Genomic DNA, 19,433 nt, shown 5'->3' with positions numbered 1-19,433 from the left:
CCTAAAATTATAGAACAAAACGAGGTGCACACAAATAAACATTTAACTGCAGGAAACAGAAGCATGGCTAAACACGGTCAAACTGCACAATGGTAAACACTACTAACAGAGATGGATGCTGCATAGAATCGGCAGACAAAATCCACTCCTTGATCCTTATGACCAATATTTTACAGCACTACAAACAATTGTAAAAGTCAACCACAACTTTTACCTTGAGCAATGCCCAGTCACTGTGCCTATTGTGTATATTACTAATAGGACAAACATTGAGATGCACAAGACACCTGTGATTTATCCTGTAATATACTAAGCCTTCGATACAAATAGGTAGTACCAACCTCATTTATATTAACTATCCCAGAGACCCCCACAGCCTATTAGACCAAAGGGAATAGTTGGGGATTCAACCAACAAGGTCATTGGTTTTTAAGGTTTAAAAACAGAATCTATAATAACCTTGATGGTACAGCCATGGGGATTAAAAACACTAAACAACACAAACACCGAAAAAATGCACTGAAGCTGAATCACCAAGGAGACCATCAGCTACATAAAGGATAACATCAGATCAAGTGATGTTCTGGAAGATCAGGGGCACCCAGAAGCTAAAAGGATGTTCGAACGGACAATGAACCAGCCTTTCATTCAGCTACAATCAGGATCCACGAACAAGAAAATATCAACAAAAGTATCACAAGAAGACATGATCATCTGGCTGGTTAGGATATCATAATTCTCATCTGTTATGCACGTTGGGGGCAAAAGACCACATGAGATGTTCACCCTTCTAAGGGGCCAGCATGTACGACAACTAGCATCAGCTTTGCCAATGGGGACATCTCACTAGCAACATCAGGTACAGAGGTAGATTCATCCTCTGTCCATCCTGCATAACCAGTTGCATCCCATCCCTTTTTAGAGACAATTTATAAGCACCAAACTTCGCAAAAGACTACCCAAAAAAGAAAGGAAAGCACAAGCTAGAAAGAGAAGTAACATTCTTTGGGAAAACTAATCCTTGGATGAAGTTTATTTTTATATTTAATATAAGAATGTGATGAGCTCCATTTCTATGGATGAAAACATGATGAGACTTGTGAGCTCTTGACCGGAGAAAAAGGCTTACCCAATATATTATACACAGGTGCACAGAGAAAATCTCCAGCCAGCATCTGCTGTTCATGCATTGCAAATACACTTAACTACAAACAGCATCAGAAGCTACATATCAACAGCAGCAACCATCAGCACTGTCAATCAACACATAATCTACCAATCAGCCTCCTTAAATTTCACGAACTAACTATAATTATGAGGGTTGGCAGCCATATCACCATCATCATCATCTGATATCAACCTCACCAACCTTCTCTCGATCATAACTATAAAACCCAGCACGAGTTTGGTTACAAAGTTAGTACATCCATACGAAGCATACTTTGTCTTATAGTGAGAAGTGCAGCAGTACGAAGGAATATAGAGAAGCAACAGTTGTAAGCATACTGCAAAGTGTTCTATGAGGAATCCATCAATATAGTTTCAGTATCACGACTCATTTTAAGTTCACAACCTAGTACCATAACATTGAAAACTTAAAGATAGCAAAGGCATGCAGTACATAGAGTACAGAAACATTTAACACCAGGAGACCAGTCCTACCAAAATGTCAGCTAAATATTCTGCCTAGAAATTGCATCACATTTTGTGTTTCAACACATTCAGAAGAAAGCTAAAGTTGTTGATGCACTTGTCTGCTTGTTCTCATATTATGCCCACCAGAAAATTAATCCTGAAAATTTGGGGGACAAAGAGCATAAATGACCTAACAAATAGATTTAATCAGAAAAATAGGATCCATCAGACCAAAGCTCATGTTATCACCTCATCAACACGAGGAGAAGGGCTTCGTGAATCCATTTCTCGACCTGGAGGGGAGCGACTTCGAGGAGTTGGAGAGCGTTCATTGCGAACACGCCTCTCAGGACTTCCTTTTGTAGGTGATAAGCTTCTACGAGGAGACTCTTTCCTGTGAGGACTGGGGCTACGCCGAGCTGGGGAGGCACTGCAATAAATTTCACAATAACTGCCTGATATAATGCAAACACAAGACAATGCACATCATATATAATAGATCAAGTGAAAACCTGTCAACTGATGGGCTCCGCCTATGATGTTTTCTGTCACGTCCCCTGCCACGATCTCGATCATAGTCTGGACTTAAGCTGCGGCTCCTGGACCGATGGCGATAGTCCCGCTCTCTCTGCCGATATCTATCCCGCTCATAGCGATCAACGCTTCTGCTCCTACTTCTCCTGTATTCTCTATCTCTATGATAGTCATCACGGTATCTGTTGAAGGTGAAAACCAACTCATCAACCCAAGATCAATCACCAGATGTACACTAAATGAAGAAAGCTGTTGGTCATTATTGGACCAAGATTATTTCCGCAACTAAGAGACCATCTGGACATAATCTACAGACAGCTTTCCCTAAAACAGTTTTCCATGTGTGTTATCTTAGCAACACAGTATGCAGCTCGCATTTTGAGCTCATAAGCTCAGACTCCAGGCAAAACTATACGAAATAACAATCAGCACACTTCTAGCTTCACCAGATATGCAGGTCAGGCACTTGATAAGTGTAGAAATGGGTTTTTTTCCTTCTACCAAGTAAATTGTGTTTTGTGAGCATCACACGGTTTCCTTCACTACTCGAAGTAAGGTATTTTATAATCATATAACACAACAACATTAGTATCACCTAATAGCATTCTCATAGAAGTCTTCCATGGACTATACAACTTATGAACAATAAAAATATGTTTAAAGATGTAAAAAAGATGCAAATGAAAAAATAAGCAGAGTGAACTGTCGAATCTTAAATGTTATTTGACTTCTATATCTAGACTTTCTTACTTTCCACATGGTCCATATGACTTTTATGCATCTGCTCCGCCAGAAACACCTCAGCTCTTAGACACCTTTTCCCCCCGAATAGGTGATAGATACCAAATGAAGATAGAGGTAGAAACAGCTTGAGGAAAAATGCATGTGATAACCAAACAGGAGAAGAACATCTTAAAAGGTTTTACTTCAAGCTAATTTCATAAAAATTGTTGAAAATAAAATACTGCAGCACACCACCAATATAAAATACTTGGTATGATTATTCCCGCTGTTGCTACTTCTTATTAAGACATGCAAATTATTCATATAATTTGTGGTCAATTTTATCACAAAAACTAATTGACAGTACACATTACACTTCCAAGAACGCTAAAGCAGGGAGGAAGGAACAGAAGCCAAGCACTGTTTAGATGGAATATTGTCCCTACATGCATTTCGTGGACAGTGTGGAAAGAAAGGAATAGGAATGTTTTGAAGACAAGCAGAGCCAGGAGTTCAAAATGAATTGTTTAGCTCTGTTTATTTTTGGTGTGAACAGAAATTAATAGCTCAAACAGAAGATATTTTTGACGCTTTAGACTAGTCATAGGAACAACAGATAGATGATCAAGCTGTAAGCTATTATACTTTTGAAGGGGGACTACATATTTTGATGTAGAATACCTGAGGATATATAGATTATCTGTTAACATTCTCAAAAAAAAGTCAAGCACTGTCATACTCAGAATGACAGAGAATCACAATATCCTGAATTCAGGAATTTTCATAAAATCTCATATGAAGTAATATATATTCCACTTTTCTCTTTGCCTAGTTTTTTTCCTAGGAAAGGTTCATCTTCCCCTCCATTATCTTCCTCTTGCTCGTCACTGAGATCTTCAACCACCAAAGGGTTGAAAAGATGAGCTAACCATAGAATACAGCCACGAATTAGCAAAGAAATTAGAATAATAACTGTCTAATAGTAATAAAATTAACTTGCTACATGTCAGACCCACTTGGACAACTCCAATTTAACCAGATGCATGACCACTTTCTGCAAATTCAGTTTATGCAAGGAGTTATACCATAACTAGGAAACCTAAACATAAATTAAACACAAACCAACACTAGGTCACTACCAAATGCAGTTTGTGAAAAGACGTATTAATAATCCCCCCCCGAAACCCACAGCCGCTACCCTTTGGGTGCGCACAGGGTAAAACCCCCGCTCCTATCGCAAACCACATAGGAGAGGTAACCCGCACTAGGCAAGCCCAGTCCGACGAGCTCGACCCAAAAGGCAAACCCCTTGCATTCGCTGGCAAGGGGTTTCGAACTTGAGACCTCCAACATGGAAGTCCCAAGCCCAAACCACTGGGCCACCCCGAAGGGTCCCCCCAACAACTTCAGTCCTTCCTCTGTCCATTGAAAAACTAAATCAGATCCAGATAGTGCCAATTGTCCAGTCACCAATTTATCGCTCTCACATATTGACCTGTGCATTCTAGTCAACCTAAATGATGTAGTAGATTGTGCCTGCTTAAAGCATAGTTGTCTTCCCGTTCCCCATGCAAGTAACTGAACATCTGGATATAATTTTAGCCTCATTTACTTTTGTCTTTTCCTATATACTTATATTAAGAGAATTATATATTAGAAACAAAAGCAAAGAGAAGTAGCTGGCTAATACTAACAAAGCCCATCCACTTGAGTTAGTAACACATTGACCTTATATTTTGTAATTGTCCTATCCTATAAGACCTGGCATGTCAACTGAAGTAGTCAACAACAACAACAACATACCCAGTGAAATCCCACTAGGTGGGGTCTGGGGAGGGTAGAGTATATAATCAACAAAGGAGACAATAACATCAATAAAATAATGTGAGAAGTGAAACGCAGTAAACAACATAAGGCTATAGGTATCACATACAAGAACTGCAACTGCAAGGCTAGGACTACTACAAACGCTAACAACCCATACCCTCGCAAGGAAAGACAACACGCTAACCCTACTAACCTTCAACCTTAATACGCGACCTCCACTCCTTCCTATCTAGAGTCATGTCCTCGGTAATGTGAAGCTAAGCCAAATCCTGTCTAATCACCTCTCCCCAATACTTCTTAGGCCTACCTCTACCCCTCTGCAAACCCTCTACAACCAGCCCCTCACACCTCCTCACTAGGGCGTCTGCACACCGTCTCTTCACATGTCCAAACCATCTCAGTCTTGCTTCTCTCAGCTTGTCCACCGCAGAGGCCACTCCCACCTTCTCCCGGATAACCTCATTCCTAATCTTATCGCTCCTAGTGTGCCCAAAATAGTTTGAAAAGACAATCAGCGGGTGAAAATCAATAACATCGCAAATATCTATACAAAAACACAGTAAGTTCAAAGAACAACATGGTAGGTACAGTTGGAAAGGGCGACCTTCTACGAGGGCTTCTGCTTCTTGAGCTTCCCTTGATTCCAGGAACTTTCTCAATGATCCTCCCTTGGTGACTGAGATCAAACAAAGCATGAGATCAGAAACTTAAGAGAGTCCATAAATAAGACGTCAAGGGGTAAAGTCGAATTATCCTAGAGGAAGACAAAGGTCCTTTAAAGTAATAAAAAGAGAGAGGACAGAACCATGCAATTCATTCAAGGCTCCAGTAGAATATGCACAATAGAATATTTGAAGCACACACTTAAAATATACTTGCAAATGAACCAGTTACTCACATTCGTTCTGCATTTGGCCCATATTTGGCGAATTGAACAGCCATTTCCCGTCCATCAACCACTCTTCCTGCCAAAAAAGTCATACACAGACTTGTTAATATATGTATCTCTAAACAGATTCAACAAGATAAAATGCAATCAAAACATACAAATAAGGTTGAATAGAGATTTCAGATGGTAAGATAATATGCAGCTAATGATGAGATTTAGCGGAGCAACTGACTCTCTCTGGAATCACTTTGTTCCCCATTGTTTGAACTTTGAAGCACTAACTTCTATAAAGAACGTGGCTTCACCAAAAAATCCTTAAACACATCGTCTCCTCACTTTGAGCAACAAAGTGTGTGATTTTTAACAAATAATAGTTGTTTAAAATTAACAAATTCCAAGATGCTACCTAATAGGTACCTTGTCTCAATTAAAAACACAAGGGATTTGGGGGGGGGGGGGGGGGGGGGGNNNNGGGGGTACTTGTACACATTCAGAATGTGGGAAATTTAACATACGAAATAAAAAAGGTACATTACTTTTCACATGTAAAAAGTAGCAAATAACCCAACTGGACCCTATCTATTAACAGCATCAATCGCTGTCAATCTCATTAAGCCCGACCTATCTAACTACACCCCAAGATGAGCATCCACCAACTAATTCAGCCACTGTTATTGAAAACAAGCAAGTTTGAATGGTTTACATGCTCAGAAGTCGATTTGTGTGTGATTGATCGTCGTAGTTCCAAAAAATTGGCAACCCTAATCTACCAGGATTGGCGGAAGGGTAGTACTCCAATCCATCCCAACAAGTCAGACAAGTGATTTGAGGTTTTCATATGAAATAACATTAGATCTGCAATTTATAGGGCGGAATTTTTTTCAAGCAATGCCACATTTACCAAGGACTAGATTATTTAAGGTGCAACTAAAAAGGGAAGAGTGGTTGACATAGGAAATTCCAAAAGCAGAAATAAGTGAATAGAATTATCTGGCATAAAGTAAGAACCTAGGTAGTTTCAAGTTTAAGAGATTATATTTTCTCAATTCAGATTCACCACCACCTTCTGATTTAAGTGTGAAAACCTAGGTACCTGACATGTTAAACATTGCACATCACATGAAACAGTTGACAAATTTCTATCTTCTCACCCTCACAAAAATTTTCCACCCATCATCAACGATCTCCCAGCAACCACGGTCTGCTGGCATTAATCTAAGCTAGAGACATTAATATCAGTATGAACTAGGCTTTTCATTTGCTCAGTTATATGACCTGACTAGTTAACTCAACTAAAAAAGCCTCCTACTAGAGCTTAGTACAGGATTTTCAGAACACCATGCAAAAAAAATAATTCCCAGTATATGCAGAGCACAACTTCAGAAGAAAAAAAAAAGGTTAGTGAAGTACCATCCAGCCTATCTACAGCCTTTTGTGCTTCCTCTGCATACTTGTAACGAACAAACGCAAACCCACGTGACTCACCAGTCCTGTTACAAGACCAACATAATAAATAAAATAAGTATAAATAAGTGACAATGGAAGTTTAGAAATCATTCAGACATGCACATGTCCTGAGTTGCACAGAACTTTTGAAATACAACTAAGTAATTCTTCTATGGTCAAATAATTTTAGTTCCCATTGTGTCTCGGGTAAGGTAAAAGATTCTTTGGCATATTAGTACACCACAACACAACATTTTGAGAATTAAGCTCATCCATTATTTATGTCCATTGAAGAAAGGCTAAGAAAAAACAACTTTGTACTTGTTCATCTTTTCCTGTTCTTTATAGGATAAGACTGCACTAACAAATGGTTAAGGTCATCTTTGGAAAGACCTTTTAAATCTATTTACAAACAAATCTATTGACAATTTTGTGAGACACTACAATTAATTTAGTCCGAATACAAATTAATTATTTTGGGCAAGCGTCATGAAAAGAGCAGAGTGGATAGTTTCATAGAGAATATAATAAACCTAAAAAAATCCGGATCGATATTAGTTGATCGAGGAAGAACGTTACAGTCAGTTATCCTGAACCGAATTTACAATTCTTTAATTTCTTTTCCTACAAAAAGGCAAAGAAAGATTCAAGAACCTTCTGTCCCGGGGAATGAAGATATCCACAACCTTCCCATACTTGTCGAAAAGAGGAAAGAGATCATCCGCCGAGGTACCTGTTACAGCAAAGAAACAAGAAGACGATAAACAAACAAGATAAGAACAATCAGAAATAGAGGGAAATCACTCAAGGGGAAAAAGAGGAAAAGCTTACGGAAAGTGATGTTGAGGACGAGGAGAGAATAAGTATCAGCGATATCCGGCGGACCAGTTCTCCCGAAGTGCGACATTTTCTCCGGCGTTCTCTTCTTCGCTCGATCTGTTTAGGGTTTCGTCACCCTGTTTGTAATGTAATTGGGAGATGGTTTTAGAGCGTTCAAGAACCTTCTTGAAAGAAAAAGATGGGTGGCGAGAGACATATATATTTGCCAAAACAATTCTCGATTTTACCAAACTGCCATTCTAGTTTCCGCATGTGACAAATGGACCAGCTTGTTGGCATATGATTCAAGAAACCTGCCCCTGTAAGTTCTTCTTTCCTCCGCAAATCTATATTCCCTTCCTTTCAAATTAACTGAGTTGTTGATTTTTCATTTTTTCAAATTAACTGAATTGTTATATATTTTTTATTTTTAAATTTAATTTAATTATTTAATTTTTAAAATATTTTTTCAATTTTACTAGTATTGAAATTAGTTATTATAATTAATATTTAGTTATTTTAATTATAAATTTTACAATAATTAATAAGGGAAAAGTAGAAAGTTATACATAATTTATGTCTTAATTTTCTTTTCTTAAAGGGTGTGAAATACCTCAACAATTCAATTAATTTGAAATGGAGTTAAATATAAATATAAATATAAAATAAAATAAATATAAATAATTAAATTAAAGAATAAATAAAAATATTCTTAGTAATTTATATTATAACTTGAGAGACTCAAATATATATTTTCTTGGTTATAATGTATTGTTATTGATTTTGAATGATATTATATTTTTGAGTTGGTTGAATTGTAATCCATATACTATATGTTTCTTATATTTAAATTCGATTGAAATGTTACCTCTCTTCATTCTGATATTGAAATGTTATTTGATGATTATGATGTATTTATATAAAAAAATGATTTTATTTTTTAAAGAAAAAATATTAGATATGTTGAATTGAAAATATTAAACATTGAGTTATGAAAGTGCAGGTGGGGTTCCTGTGTCATGATTACAAAATGGTGGTGCAATTTTAGTAGGAAAGACAAATATGCATGAGTTTAACTACAGAATATGGAGAAGATTAGAGAGATGGGTTTAGGGTTCTAATTTGATATAAATGGATCGGGTTCAGATTAAAAGAAAAAATTGGGTTATTTATTTAAAATTGGGTAATTTTAGTTGATTTGGGTTTTTCATCCAATTGAGGGGTAAAAATGGTGAAATTAGTAACGACATGGATAAAAATAACTTCATTTTAATGATAAGGGCAAGTCAACCAATAAAACAAAGTTGAGGAGTATTTTTGACCCTTTTTCTAATTTTTAATTGATATACTTCATAATTAATAGTGCTAAAATATAAAAAAAATAATAATTAGTGTGTCAATTTAAAAGTGAATAAATAATTAAAGGCAGAGGGAGAAGGAGTATTTAGGAAACTTTCCTATCATATCATTTCATTACACTATCAAATGTTAGTACTATAAATTTAACGTGGAAACAATTTTCTATATAAATAGAAAAAGAACGCAAGAAAATGCCTTTTATCCGGAAAAATGTATCTCTCATCAAAATCTCCCCAAATTTGATTATTTTTTTGCCCGTTTAAAAGTAAATCCGTGGTAGTCACGTTGGCTGTTGTAAAAGGGGTATTGCCACTTGCCACCCACGTATTCCATTACGGCTCGATCCATTCAAAGCAAAATACCAAAGACTCACTCACAGCTGCAGAAATATTTGGCTTTCAAAATCTCACCCAAACCCTTCTCAATTCCTAGGGTTTCGAATCATCGTACTCTACAAGCTACTGCTGCAATTCTATGCTATTGCCTTTATGTTACATAATAAATGCGTACATATACGAATATACATACTCGTCGGAGGAACTTTTCACTTGCGTTGATTGAAGAAATCGAAGCCTGACAGTGATTTTGAGATGACGGACGGGGGTTTAGAGAGGGAAAATGGCGGATTAACGTCTATGGAATCGATTGAGTCACGGTGGGTATTTCAGGGCGAGGATGATTTGGATATCGATAGTGGTGATCGAGATACGGTGGATGGAGATGATGATTCGACAACATGCAATGGCATGGAATTGGAGTCTGATGATGAGGATAATGTGGAGCAGAAACTGATCCGTACTGGTCCTCGTATTGATTCGTTTGATGTCGAAGCTCTTGAAGTTCCCGGTGTTCAAAAGAACGACTTTGAGGTGAGTGAACTTTCGGTAATTTCTTTAATTGGCATTGCTAGTAGTAGTCCTACTAATTTCTAAACTATTACAACAATAATTATGTCTTAAATAGTAAACTATTTGAGATCTGCTATAAATTTATGTATATCCATTCACTCTATTTCAGCCAATGTCATTCCGAATTGATAATGGTGAAAAAATGGATAGTTGAAGTTGGTTTTACTTGTGTTGTTAGTATAGCCAGCAGCTGGTGCTACTTTGTACTGCTGTTCTTTCCTTCCATGATCAACTTGTTATTCAATTTATTTGCTGTGAGATCAAAGAATGAACTGAAATGTGGAGTCTGTTGATGCTCTTCTGATGTACCAGAGGTAGATAAACAGACGATTAGAAGGACTTGAATATACAGAAAGGATCTAGGTGCATGCTTAGCTCTTTTCTTAGTAATCAGAGACGCACTTATCTTCTTCCTCCAATTTATTGATGACAATGTTCTCAGTTAAATCTGCAAAGCTGACATTTCCTTCAGCTACTGAAACTTTGCACTCCCTTCCACTAAATTTTTGCACTCTTCTAGTCATGCACTTTACAGCTCTCCAATGCCAATACATTTCACGTTATCAAATGAAAATCTTGTCTGCTTTGTGACGGTTAATCACGGGAATCTTTCACTTAGTGTTGTTTTAGTTTGTCAGGAAGTTTCACTTTTTTTGACTAAGCTAATGCCCTTTGTTCAAGTTCACTTCCAGCCATTGCTTGATATAGCTTCTTTGCCAGTTAGCATGAGTGACTTGAAATAACTTTGTAGCAATTAGAAGAACTTCAGTACCTTCTTGTTAGAGACAACATTTCCAATCTAGAGTGAGACTAGGCTAAAGTCATTTGATGGCTTTACTGTAGAAAAATAAGGCGTGAAATGACTATCCCGCAAACTTGAAGCTGTGTGCAGAGGACTAAATATATCAGGCAGAAGAAATGGCTGAAAGCCAGCATCTTGCAGTGAATAGTCTGACAATATTGCTGCCCGCTAATCTTATAAAAAGAAAAAATGTTGCTGTCAGCAAACTAGGCTCAAATCAAGGCACAAATGGGGTCAAGAATCTACGAGCTAGTACTGTATACAAGATAAGAAGCTAACACCAGCTAATCACAATGGGCCTAGTTAGGCTCTAATAACAAATATTTTAGAATGATGCACGGAAGGGTTTGGTCTAACGGTCAATGAAGTGAGTGAAATCTTGGAGACCAAGTTCAAATCCCAATTTATGTTGTCTGCCCATGCCTTGGTGGACAGAGTTACCTTATACTTGTGCTGCCGAAGGTACCAAGTATCCAGAGAAACAGTCTCGATGCGCATAAAGTTGGACCAGACACCGCCGTTATTAAACAAATTTATAAAATGATATAGTTATTATAAGCTTCTAAAGTTGGCATTTGCTTCAAAATGTTGGGTGCAACTTCGGGAAATTTTCTTTTATAATTTTTTGCAAAATCTGCTTTTTGAGCCAATACCAAGTCAGGCACAAATAACAGATATCAATTTTTTCCGGAAAAAACTGATTATTCTTTTTCAACATTTGTTTGAAAATAACTCTTTTACAATTTCTTGTTCTTTTTTTTTGTGCAAACATTCATCTTCAAAATTTTGAAGCAATGCCACCTAAAAACTGAAAGTTCTTTCTTTCCTGATATTGTGGTTGAAAAATATTTTTTACAAATAATATCTTTTTCTTTTTGGGAAAAAAACTCTTCTTCAAAATTTTGAAGCAAACACCACCTATGTTCTTGACCACGTCAACCACTGATCAGGGATATACTTAATTTGAGAACCTTCACCTTTTATTTGCTTTTGGCTTTGCTTAATGGTTCCTTCTTCTCGGCATTATTAGACGTGAAAACCGTAAAGAGCTTTAAATTTTGCTGGAATTTTAAGTGTAAAGAGCAAATAAAGTGTGGGCATTAATTAAAAAAAGGCGCAATTGAAGAGGACAATAAAAAGTACATGTAATACAATAAAATAAGAATAAACATAAACAACAATTATTTGCATCAAAGAAATATTGAAATAGCTATTGTGTAGTGCTGTCTTCTTCAATACATAACCTTTGGGCAATCACTGATGAGACTTAAGCCTTAGCGGCTCAGTGCCTGAACTAAAGCATTGACTAAGGGAAGCAAAGCACTCGCCTACCTATTTTGCACCTTGTTCAGGGATTTAAGCATGCCTCAAACTCAGTAGGTTTTGATTTTGAACAACAGATGCAGAATTAACTAAATTTTGAGTGTATTTTGCAGGATGTCTCAGTGGGTAGAGCAATCCTATTGGCCTTTCAGACTCTTGGAGTTGTTTTTGGCGATGTGGGAACGAGTCCCTTGTATACATTTAGTGTGATGTTTAGTAAGGCCCCAGTCAATGGCAATGAAGACGTTCTTGGTGCATTATCTCTGGTTTTATATACCTTAATCCTCGTTCCCTTGGTTAAATATGTCCTAATTGTTGTTTGGGCCAATGATGACGGTGAAGGTAAGCTAACAGTTAAACTTGGCTAGTTGTTTCACGACACTTACCACATTGCACTTCATGTTTTGTGTCTTCTGATTTATTCAATTAGTTGGTTAATACTGCAGGTGGTACCTTTGCTTTGTACTCATTGCTTTGTAGGCATGCAAAGGTTAATCTTCTCCCCAATCAACTACGATCAGATGCTCGCATATCAAGCTTTAGACTGAAGGTGCCATCTCCAGAACTTGAGAGGTCCTTAAAAATAAAAGAAAGACTAGAAGCTTCATTGACATTGAAAAAGCTTCTTCTGATGTTAGTTCTTGTTGGCACTTCAATGGTGATTGCTGATGGTGTTGTTACACCTGCTATGTCAGGTATCCTAGGACATCTGTACAAAATTTATTGGTCCTCTGGGATCTTTTTCTTCTGTGTAATTTATCTTCCTTATTTCTTTTCTGTCCTTAATGTTAGTTTTAAACTATTGTGGATGCAGTAATGTCTGCTGTTGGTGGCTTAAAAGTTGGACTTTCTGGGGTTAAGCAAGGTAATATTATCTGTACAATATTGTTCACTTCATGAAACAGAAGGCGTTTCCATTTTTATTGATCTAAAAGTTTCACAAGCTGAAACAGTCCTACAAAAATGATGTGCTCATAACTTCCATTATACCACCCCTTTAGAGACGTCTATGAAAATTGAACTATATGTAGAAGGTAAGATATCTTTGCAAAGATGACACAAGCTAATCAAGAAATGTTTCAAATTTGATCTATACTCTGATAGTCTACGTGCAACGAGATGTAAACCTCATTTCCATCACCTAGCTCAGTCATTGAAGGATTTTATGATTATGTTGCATGTTGCTTTGTGTCACAAGTAAGATTGCTTTAGAAAGACTAAGTGTGTGATATGCGATATCGCCATCATGACATTAATGTTCGCCTTATTATGTGATGATGTAGTGTTTTTACTAGCCTTGTATTATTGGGTGGCCATTTTTAATGTGTTTGTAGTTTGATATAGGTTTGATGCTGCCCATTTACTCTTTAAGTACTTGTTCTTTGCATCTCGTGGTGATGAAGTTTATAACTATAATTGCAAAATTATTGTCACATAGCTCAATGAATTTAGTTGTGGGAAGAGGATTCTTGTTAATTTATTAGACTAGCTGGTAAAATTGAAGATCTGATAACCTGGGCCAGCAAACATTTAAAAAAGGGCATCTCTGTGCACCAGGCATCCACCTGTGTTTACGCAGTGTCCGGGGATGGGCCGCATGCTATGAGGGTGTGATGTAAACGACTTAACTTGATCTGGATCGATCATCAATGGCTGATTCTGTAGCTCAAACCGGGAGACAACCTACTTTACTGATGCTCCAAGGCTCTACCTGACAATAATGTTATAAAACTGCTAAAACTAAATCTGCAATGTTATTTTACTTTCTAGAATCAGACGAGAAAATGAATTCCGTCCACTCTTTTATAATTGTGCACCTTTAAGCCCTTTTTGCTACAAGTTTCTTAGGTTTTGTTTCTTTTGCAGATCAAGTAGTGATGATCTCGGTGGCATGTCTTGTAGTTCTCTTCAGCGTACAGAAGTATGGGACAAGTAAAGTGGGTCTTGTAGTTGGTCCAGCTTTGTTTATATGGTTTTGTTCCCTGGGTGGTATTGGTGTCTACAACCTCATTAAGTATGATTCTCATGTTTGGAGGGCATTTAATCCTGTTCACATATACTATTATTTCAAGCGCAACTCAACAAAGGCCTGGTACTCTCTTGGTGGCTGTCTTTTGTGTGCAACAGGTAGACACCTGTGAACTGATTCTTTTTGATAGCTGATGTAATTTGATTGGCAGAAAACAAAAGGGCTTGTTCTATGTATTTTTCTTCCCTTGGGGTTTAGTTGAGTTGATTCAAGAACCTTGATGCAAGCTCCGTTGGGCTTGCTCTCCATATGTTGGTTATTTTCTTGCATATTGGCCCAGCATGAGATGGTTTGCATGCCACTTCATATATATTTACCTGCAAACTTATTGCTGAGAAACATCATTTTTAATCCATCCATTACTTATTTTCTCTCTTATCCTCTCAGGGAATTCAATTTAAACACAGTGCCACTGTAACCCCCCAAAAAATGAGATTGAGTGTGTGTGTGTGTGTGTAGGAGGGGCTAAGGGACATGTGTTTGCAGGGTAAAGCGACTTAATAAATTGGCTTTTATTGAAGAAGAAAGGTTTTGGAACTCACATATATTGCTTGATGTTGAATCACCAAAAGTCTGCCAGCTCAGGGATTTCCCTTCATAATAGCGTTTTAGCATGAACTTGTTGCTAGTTTTGGGAAAAAAAGCGTCCCTTGGATATGGATGCCTTTTAAGTAGTTCCCTTGGACACTTATGAGCAATGTTGCTTGGACTCTTCAAAAATATTGATGGGTACGTGCCAGATCCTCCAAAATCAGTGTATTTTTGAAGGATCCGACACGGGTGCGGCAACCTTTTTGGAGAGTCCGAGCAACTTAACTGATGAGTACATTTTTGCAGATTTCGCTTGAACTAGAAGTCCAACAAATGATTTTGCCTGTGCAAGTCATGCAATATGTGGAACATTTATCATTATCATTTCACTTCCTAATGTGGTGTTTGGTCAAATTTCATCTTGAATATCTTTCGGATCATCTCAATAAGCTTGTGTCCATTGCTGTATTCTCATTTCTGTCATAGGGTATGAAAGTTAACATCTCTAAGTCATTTCTCTCCATTCTTGTCCGAACCTGCATGCATAATGCAGATTTTATAAAATAGAACCACTGAGTTGGTAGATCGTGAAGCCTTTGAAGTAAGTGACTCATCCAGAGCCATATGCACTTCTGTTTGTCTTCTTAACTATTTTAAAGGGTAAAACTCCCGCTCAAGCTTTTATATGCAACAGAATCTGTCGTAAAAATTAAGCTGGTCTTCTTATTAGTGTGTTGCTTTGTGAGAAAAACATGAATAAAATGCCTCTTCACGTTCGTTTACTGCCTCGCCCATTAATTTTTGTGTCCTAGTATCTTCTTTTTGAGTTTTTAGGATAGGTTGTGTTTGTGATTTTGCCATCATGCCTGTTCTTGTTTTATCCATTTTCTTTAGATATACAGCTGATCACCAATTCTGAAATACAGGTTCCGAGGCAATGTTTGCAGACCTTTGCTATTTTTCTGTAAGATCAGTTCAGGTATGCAGCAGAATTTATTTATTTTTGGTAGAAAGGGTGTATAATATGTTAATATTATACTATAGATCCGTGCATTTTTGGGACATAACCCTGCGTCTCTCTTTTATGTCACTGAAGATGTTCAATTTGGCATATATTGTTATTGATAATAGAATGTTGTCTAATTTGCAGCTTACATTTATGTTCCTTGTGCTTCCGTGCCTTCTATTGGGATACCTTGGTCAAGCTGCTTACCTGATGGAGAACCATGCCGACACAACACAAGCTTTCTTCTCTTCTGTGCCAAGTAAATCTCTAGTCCTGTAACACTCACTCTGAAAACATCTTGTTTATTTATCGATAACCGTGGAAACATTATGAGAAAAACAATGAAAGACGTGACAATTTTGTGGAAACAGAAGTGTCATGATCATGTGTAGTTTTCATTATTACAGATAGGTCTCTGAATATAAGGACACACAGACTAAGTTGCTCGGACTCCAAAAATATTGCTGCACCCGTGTCGGATCCTCCAAAAATGCACTACTTTTGAAGGGTCTAACACACACCCAATGACATTTTCGAAGAGTCCGAGCAACATAGCACACTGACAATGTATTCGTTGGGTGAAATTCTGCAATTATATGCAGGTGGAGCTTTCTGGCCTGTCTTCTTGATTGCCAATATAGCTGCTTTGATTGCCAGTAGGGCAATGACCACAGCGACCTTTTCTTGCATTAAACAATCCACAGCTCTAGGCTGCTTCCCTCGCCTCAAGATTGTTCATACGTCCCGGAAGTTCATGGGTCAGATTTATATCCCAGTCATGAACTGGTTTCTTCTGGCGTTGTCTTTGGTGTTGGTCTGCTCTATCTCAAGTATATACGAGATCGGAAATGCTTATGGTAATCCTATTCTCTTTAGAACTTACAAGTTCTTTGCTGATTGTTCTCTCTGTTTCCTTATTACTTAATGTTAGTCTTGATTTGCACTTGGAGCTTTCTGATAAATGTTTGAAAGTAGGTAGATACAAAACTGAAATACCTTGTCCATATACCATCTTGCTAATTCGTCTCGGATGTAAGCACTGCGCAATCTTTGTTATATAAAATGCTCACAACAACTACAACAACAACATACCCAGTGTAATCCCACATGTGGTGGGTCTGGGGAGGGTAGTGTGTATGCAGCCTTACTCCTATATAAAATTCTGACTATTTTTTTCTTCTTTTTTCCATCTTGTTAACTTGTTACATTGATTTGTCTGGTGTTTCGGAATTAAAACCCTCGGAATGCAGTGTGTTTTCAACTCATTCGTGAAAACCTGCAGTGTTTTACTATTTTTCAATATTTTAATTTTATCTTTCAACTTTCTTATCAATTCCAAAATTTGAAGATGACAGGGAACACTTGTAAACTGGTTGACAAAAATGCTGGTTTGTTGTCACTGTAACCCTAATTCTCCCACATCACCACATATTCTTTTGCGGCAGAGTCTGTTTGAAGTATGTAGTACATGTACAGTGATTCATTTGTTCACAAAGAAACTTAACCTACCTCTGTTTGAGGAGTTTTTCTTGTTAACTATGGTATGTAGGAGAAAACTTTCTCGTAAATTTTGTATTTCAATTCAGAGTTGCGTCTTTGATGATGAAAAACTTAAGTTGCTTCCAAGTGTTCATCAAATGATTTATAGATCGCCTTGTTGATTTCTGATGCATATCCTGTTTGACAGCCATAGCAGAGCTTGGAGTGATGATGATGACAACAATATTGGTTACGATTGTTATGCTTCTGATATGGCAGATCAACATCTTAGTTGTGCTAAGTTTTATCATTATCTTCTTGGGATTGGAGTTAACATTCTTCTCGTCTGTTTTATGGAGTGTGGGAGATGGAAGTTGGATTATACTTGTTTTTGCTGTTGTCTTGTTCCTGATTATGTACATCTGGAATTATGGAAGCAAGCTGAAGTATGAAACTGAAGTCAAGCAAAAGATGTCTATGGATTTGTTGCGCGAATTAGGCCCCAACCTTGGAACTATAAGAGCTCCTGGAATTGGCTTGCTTTACAATGAACTAGCAAAGGGAATACCGGCCATATTTGGACATTTTCTCACCACTCTACCTGCTGTGCATTCCATGATCATTTTTGTTTGTATAAAGTATGTTCCTGTTCCAGTTGTACCACAAAATGAAAGGTTCCTGTTCCGGCGAGTCTGCCCCAGAAGCTACCACATATTCCGTTGTATTGCCAGGTAAACTAAATTTCCCTGTTTTGCTAGTACCTTCACTACATAGACCAACTGACGTGACTAAAGATAGCTAGAATAAGTATAAACTCTTGCACAAATATTGAGTCCAACTATATTAAAACTGCTGCATGACAGATGGTTACCTTTGAGAAGCTGAAACTTTCCTAATCTTTAGGGTAGTAACTATGTGCGTGATGGTTAATTCTTCTCTTCAAACAAACAATGGCTGAAGAACCACCTTATCTTTGTACCTCCTATGCTTTGGATGCTTATAACAGTTTTCTGCCGTAATATTTGCTTTCTCATCTGCAATTGATGTGCATCTAAGGTTACATGGCTACTAACTTCTCTGTCCAAAACTTTGGATCTACAGATATGGGTACAAGGATGCTCGTAAAGAAAATCACCACACTTTTGAGCAACTGCTCATTGAAAGTCTTGAGAAGTTCATACGCAGAGAAGCTCAGGAGCGATCACTTGAAAGTGATGGCGATTGTTCAGACTCTGAAGAAGAGTACTCCTTCTCAAGGGTCCTTGTAGCTCCGAATGGAAGTGTTTATTCGCTTGGCATTCCTCTCTTAGCTGATTTTAGGGACACAGGAAAGGCAGTTATGGAAGAAAGCACTTCAGAAGAGTTGAAACCTGGAACGTCTTCTGAGTCGTTAGTGTCCGAGGCAGAGCAATCCCTTGAAAAGGAGCTCTCATTCATACACAAGGCCAAAGAATCTGGTGTGGTCTATCTTCTTGGTCACGGAGATATTAGGGCAAGGAAGAATTCATGGTTCATTAAGAAGCTTATCATAAATTATTTTTATGCTTTCTTGAGAAAGAATAGCAGGAGGGGAACTGCCAATTTGAGTGTACCACATTCGCACTTAGTGCAGGTCGGCATGCAATATATGGTGTGAGTTTTTTATTGTATAGGTCCACTTAAAGGTATTTTGGCAAAATTTTTGGTCGTCTGTCAACTTGGCGTCATGATGTACATCATAATCATTGCCTGACCATTTGATGGATGCACAGAAACTGTCATACGCCTGTTTTGCATATCACAGGGTGGAATTTTGGATGTCCCCGTCTTAGAGCTTGGAAGATTTGGCTTCCGGTGTAGTTGTATAATGGATTCACCAACTTGCTTTGTTGGGTTGCGCGTGGGGCTGTAATGATTTTCAAGATATGGAAATCCATGTAAACTTGTAAGTTAGTTAAGTGAGAGACTAGACCAAATTTACTTTTGCAAAACACAGGAATGAGATGTATCGGAGTGGGATAGACCCAACTTTACCGGACTCCAACTAATTTATGATTGGTCACAGTTGATTGATTCATGTCCAAACGCTCAAAAATTCCTTGGTTTTATACTGATTGATAAATGTTGTTTGTTATCTTCTATTT

The 19,433-nt window shown here is 37.6% G+C and overlaps 2 protein-coding genes across 5 annotated transcripts; one reads left to right on the top strand and one right to left on the bottom strand.

Moving 5' to 3' along the window:
- Nucleotides 1-1,008: 1,008 nt before the first annotated feature.
- Nucleotides 1,009-8,061, bottom strand: LOC125852960 (serine/arginine-rich splicing factor SC35-like). Of its 3 annotated transcripts, none has more exons than XM_049532667.1 (8): nucleotides 7,886-8,055; nucleotides 7,709-7,787; nucleotides 7,019-7,098; nucleotides 5,618-5,684; nucleotides 5,324-5,395; nucleotides 2,148-2,351; nucleotides 1,885-2,065; nucleotides 1,009-1,020 (listed from the first exon to the last, which is right to left on the bottom strand). In XM_049532667.1, the coding sequence occupies exons 1-8, from the start codon at nucleotides 7,959-7,961 to the stop codon at nucleotides 1,015-1,017; spliced, it is 765 nt and encodes a 254-aa protein (XP_049388624.1). In that variant the 5' UTR covers nucleotides 7,962-8,055; the 3' UTR covers nucleotides 1,009-1,014. The 3 variants fall into 3 exon arrangements, with proteins under 3 accessions (XP_049388624.1, XP_049388620.1, XP_049388613.1); XM_049532663.1 differs by lacking the exon at nucleotides 1,009-1,020 and adding an exon at nucleotides 1,510-1,792 and having other exon boundaries at nucleotides 7,886-8,061; XM_049532656.1 differs by lacking the exon at nucleotides 1,009-1,020 and having other exon boundaries at nucleotides 1,873-2,065; nucleotides 7,886-8,061.
- A 1,473-nt stretch (nucleotides 8,062-9,534) lies between these two features.
- LOC125853484 (potassium transporter 7-like) lies at nucleotides 9,535-19,363 on the top strand. Of its 2 annotated transcripts, XM_049533178.1 has the most exons (10): nucleotides 9,539-10,101; nucleotides 12,379-12,607; nucleotides 12,712-12,960; nucleotides 13,080-13,130; nucleotides 14,132-14,392; nucleotides 15,752-15,804; nucleotides 15,976-16,090; nucleotides 16,434-16,688; nucleotides 17,519-18,041; nucleotides 18,412-19,363. In XM_049533178.1, exons 1-10 carry the CDS (start codon nucleotides 9,823-9,825, stop codon nucleotides 18,944-18,946), a joined length of 2,550 nt encoding a protein of 849 aa, XP_049389135.1. In that variant the 5' UTR covers nucleotides 9,539-9,822; the 3' UTR covers nucleotides 18,947-19,363. The 2 variants fall into 2 exon arrangements, with proteins under 2 accessions (XP_049389134.1, XP_049389135.1); XM_049533177.1 differs by having other exon boundaries at nucleotides 9,535-10,101; nucleotides 15,752-16,090.
- Nucleotides 19,364-19,433: the final 70 nt, after the last annotated feature.

The sequence above is a fragment of the Solanum stenotomum genome, chromosome 1 (genome assembly GCF_019186545.1).
Source record: "Solanum stenotomum isolate F172 chromosome 1, ASM1918654v1, whole genome shotgun sequence".
Classification (NCBI taxonomy): domain Eukaryota; kingdom Viridiplantae; phylum Streptophyta; class Magnoliopsida; order Solanales; family Solanaceae; genus Solanum; species Solanum stenotomum.
Note: the sequence above shows the minus strand (reverse complement) of the source record. Positions and strands in the feature narration are given on the sequence as shown.

Excerpts from the sequence above, each read along its gene's own strand:
- LOC125852960 (XM_049532656.1), bottom strand. The coding sequence starts at position 7,961 with ATGTCGCACTTCGGGAGAACTGGTCCGCCGGATATCGCTGATACTTAT. Across the intron at positions 7,788-7,885 it reads CGTCCTCAACATCACTTTCC|GTACCTCGGCGGATGATCTC; the intron begins GTAAGCTTTTCC and ends TTGCTGTAACAG. Across the intron at positions 2,066-2,147 it reads CGGAGCCCATCAGTTGACAG|TGCCTCCCCAGCTCGGCGTA; the intron begins GTTTTCACTTGA and ends AATTTATTGCAG.
- LOC125853484 (XM_049533177.1), top strand. The coding sequence starts at position 9,823 with ATGACGGACGGGGGTTTAGAGAGGGAAAATGGCGGATTAACGTCTATG. Across the intron at positions 10,102-12,378 it reads TTCAAAAGAACGACTTTGAG|GATGTCTCAGTGGGTAGAGC; the intron begins GTGAGTGAACTT and ends TGTATTTTGCAG. Across the intron at positions 16,689-17,518 it reads CGAGATCGGAAATGCTTATG|CCATAGCAGAGCTTGGAGTG; the intron begins GTAATCCTATTC and ends CCTGTTTGACAG.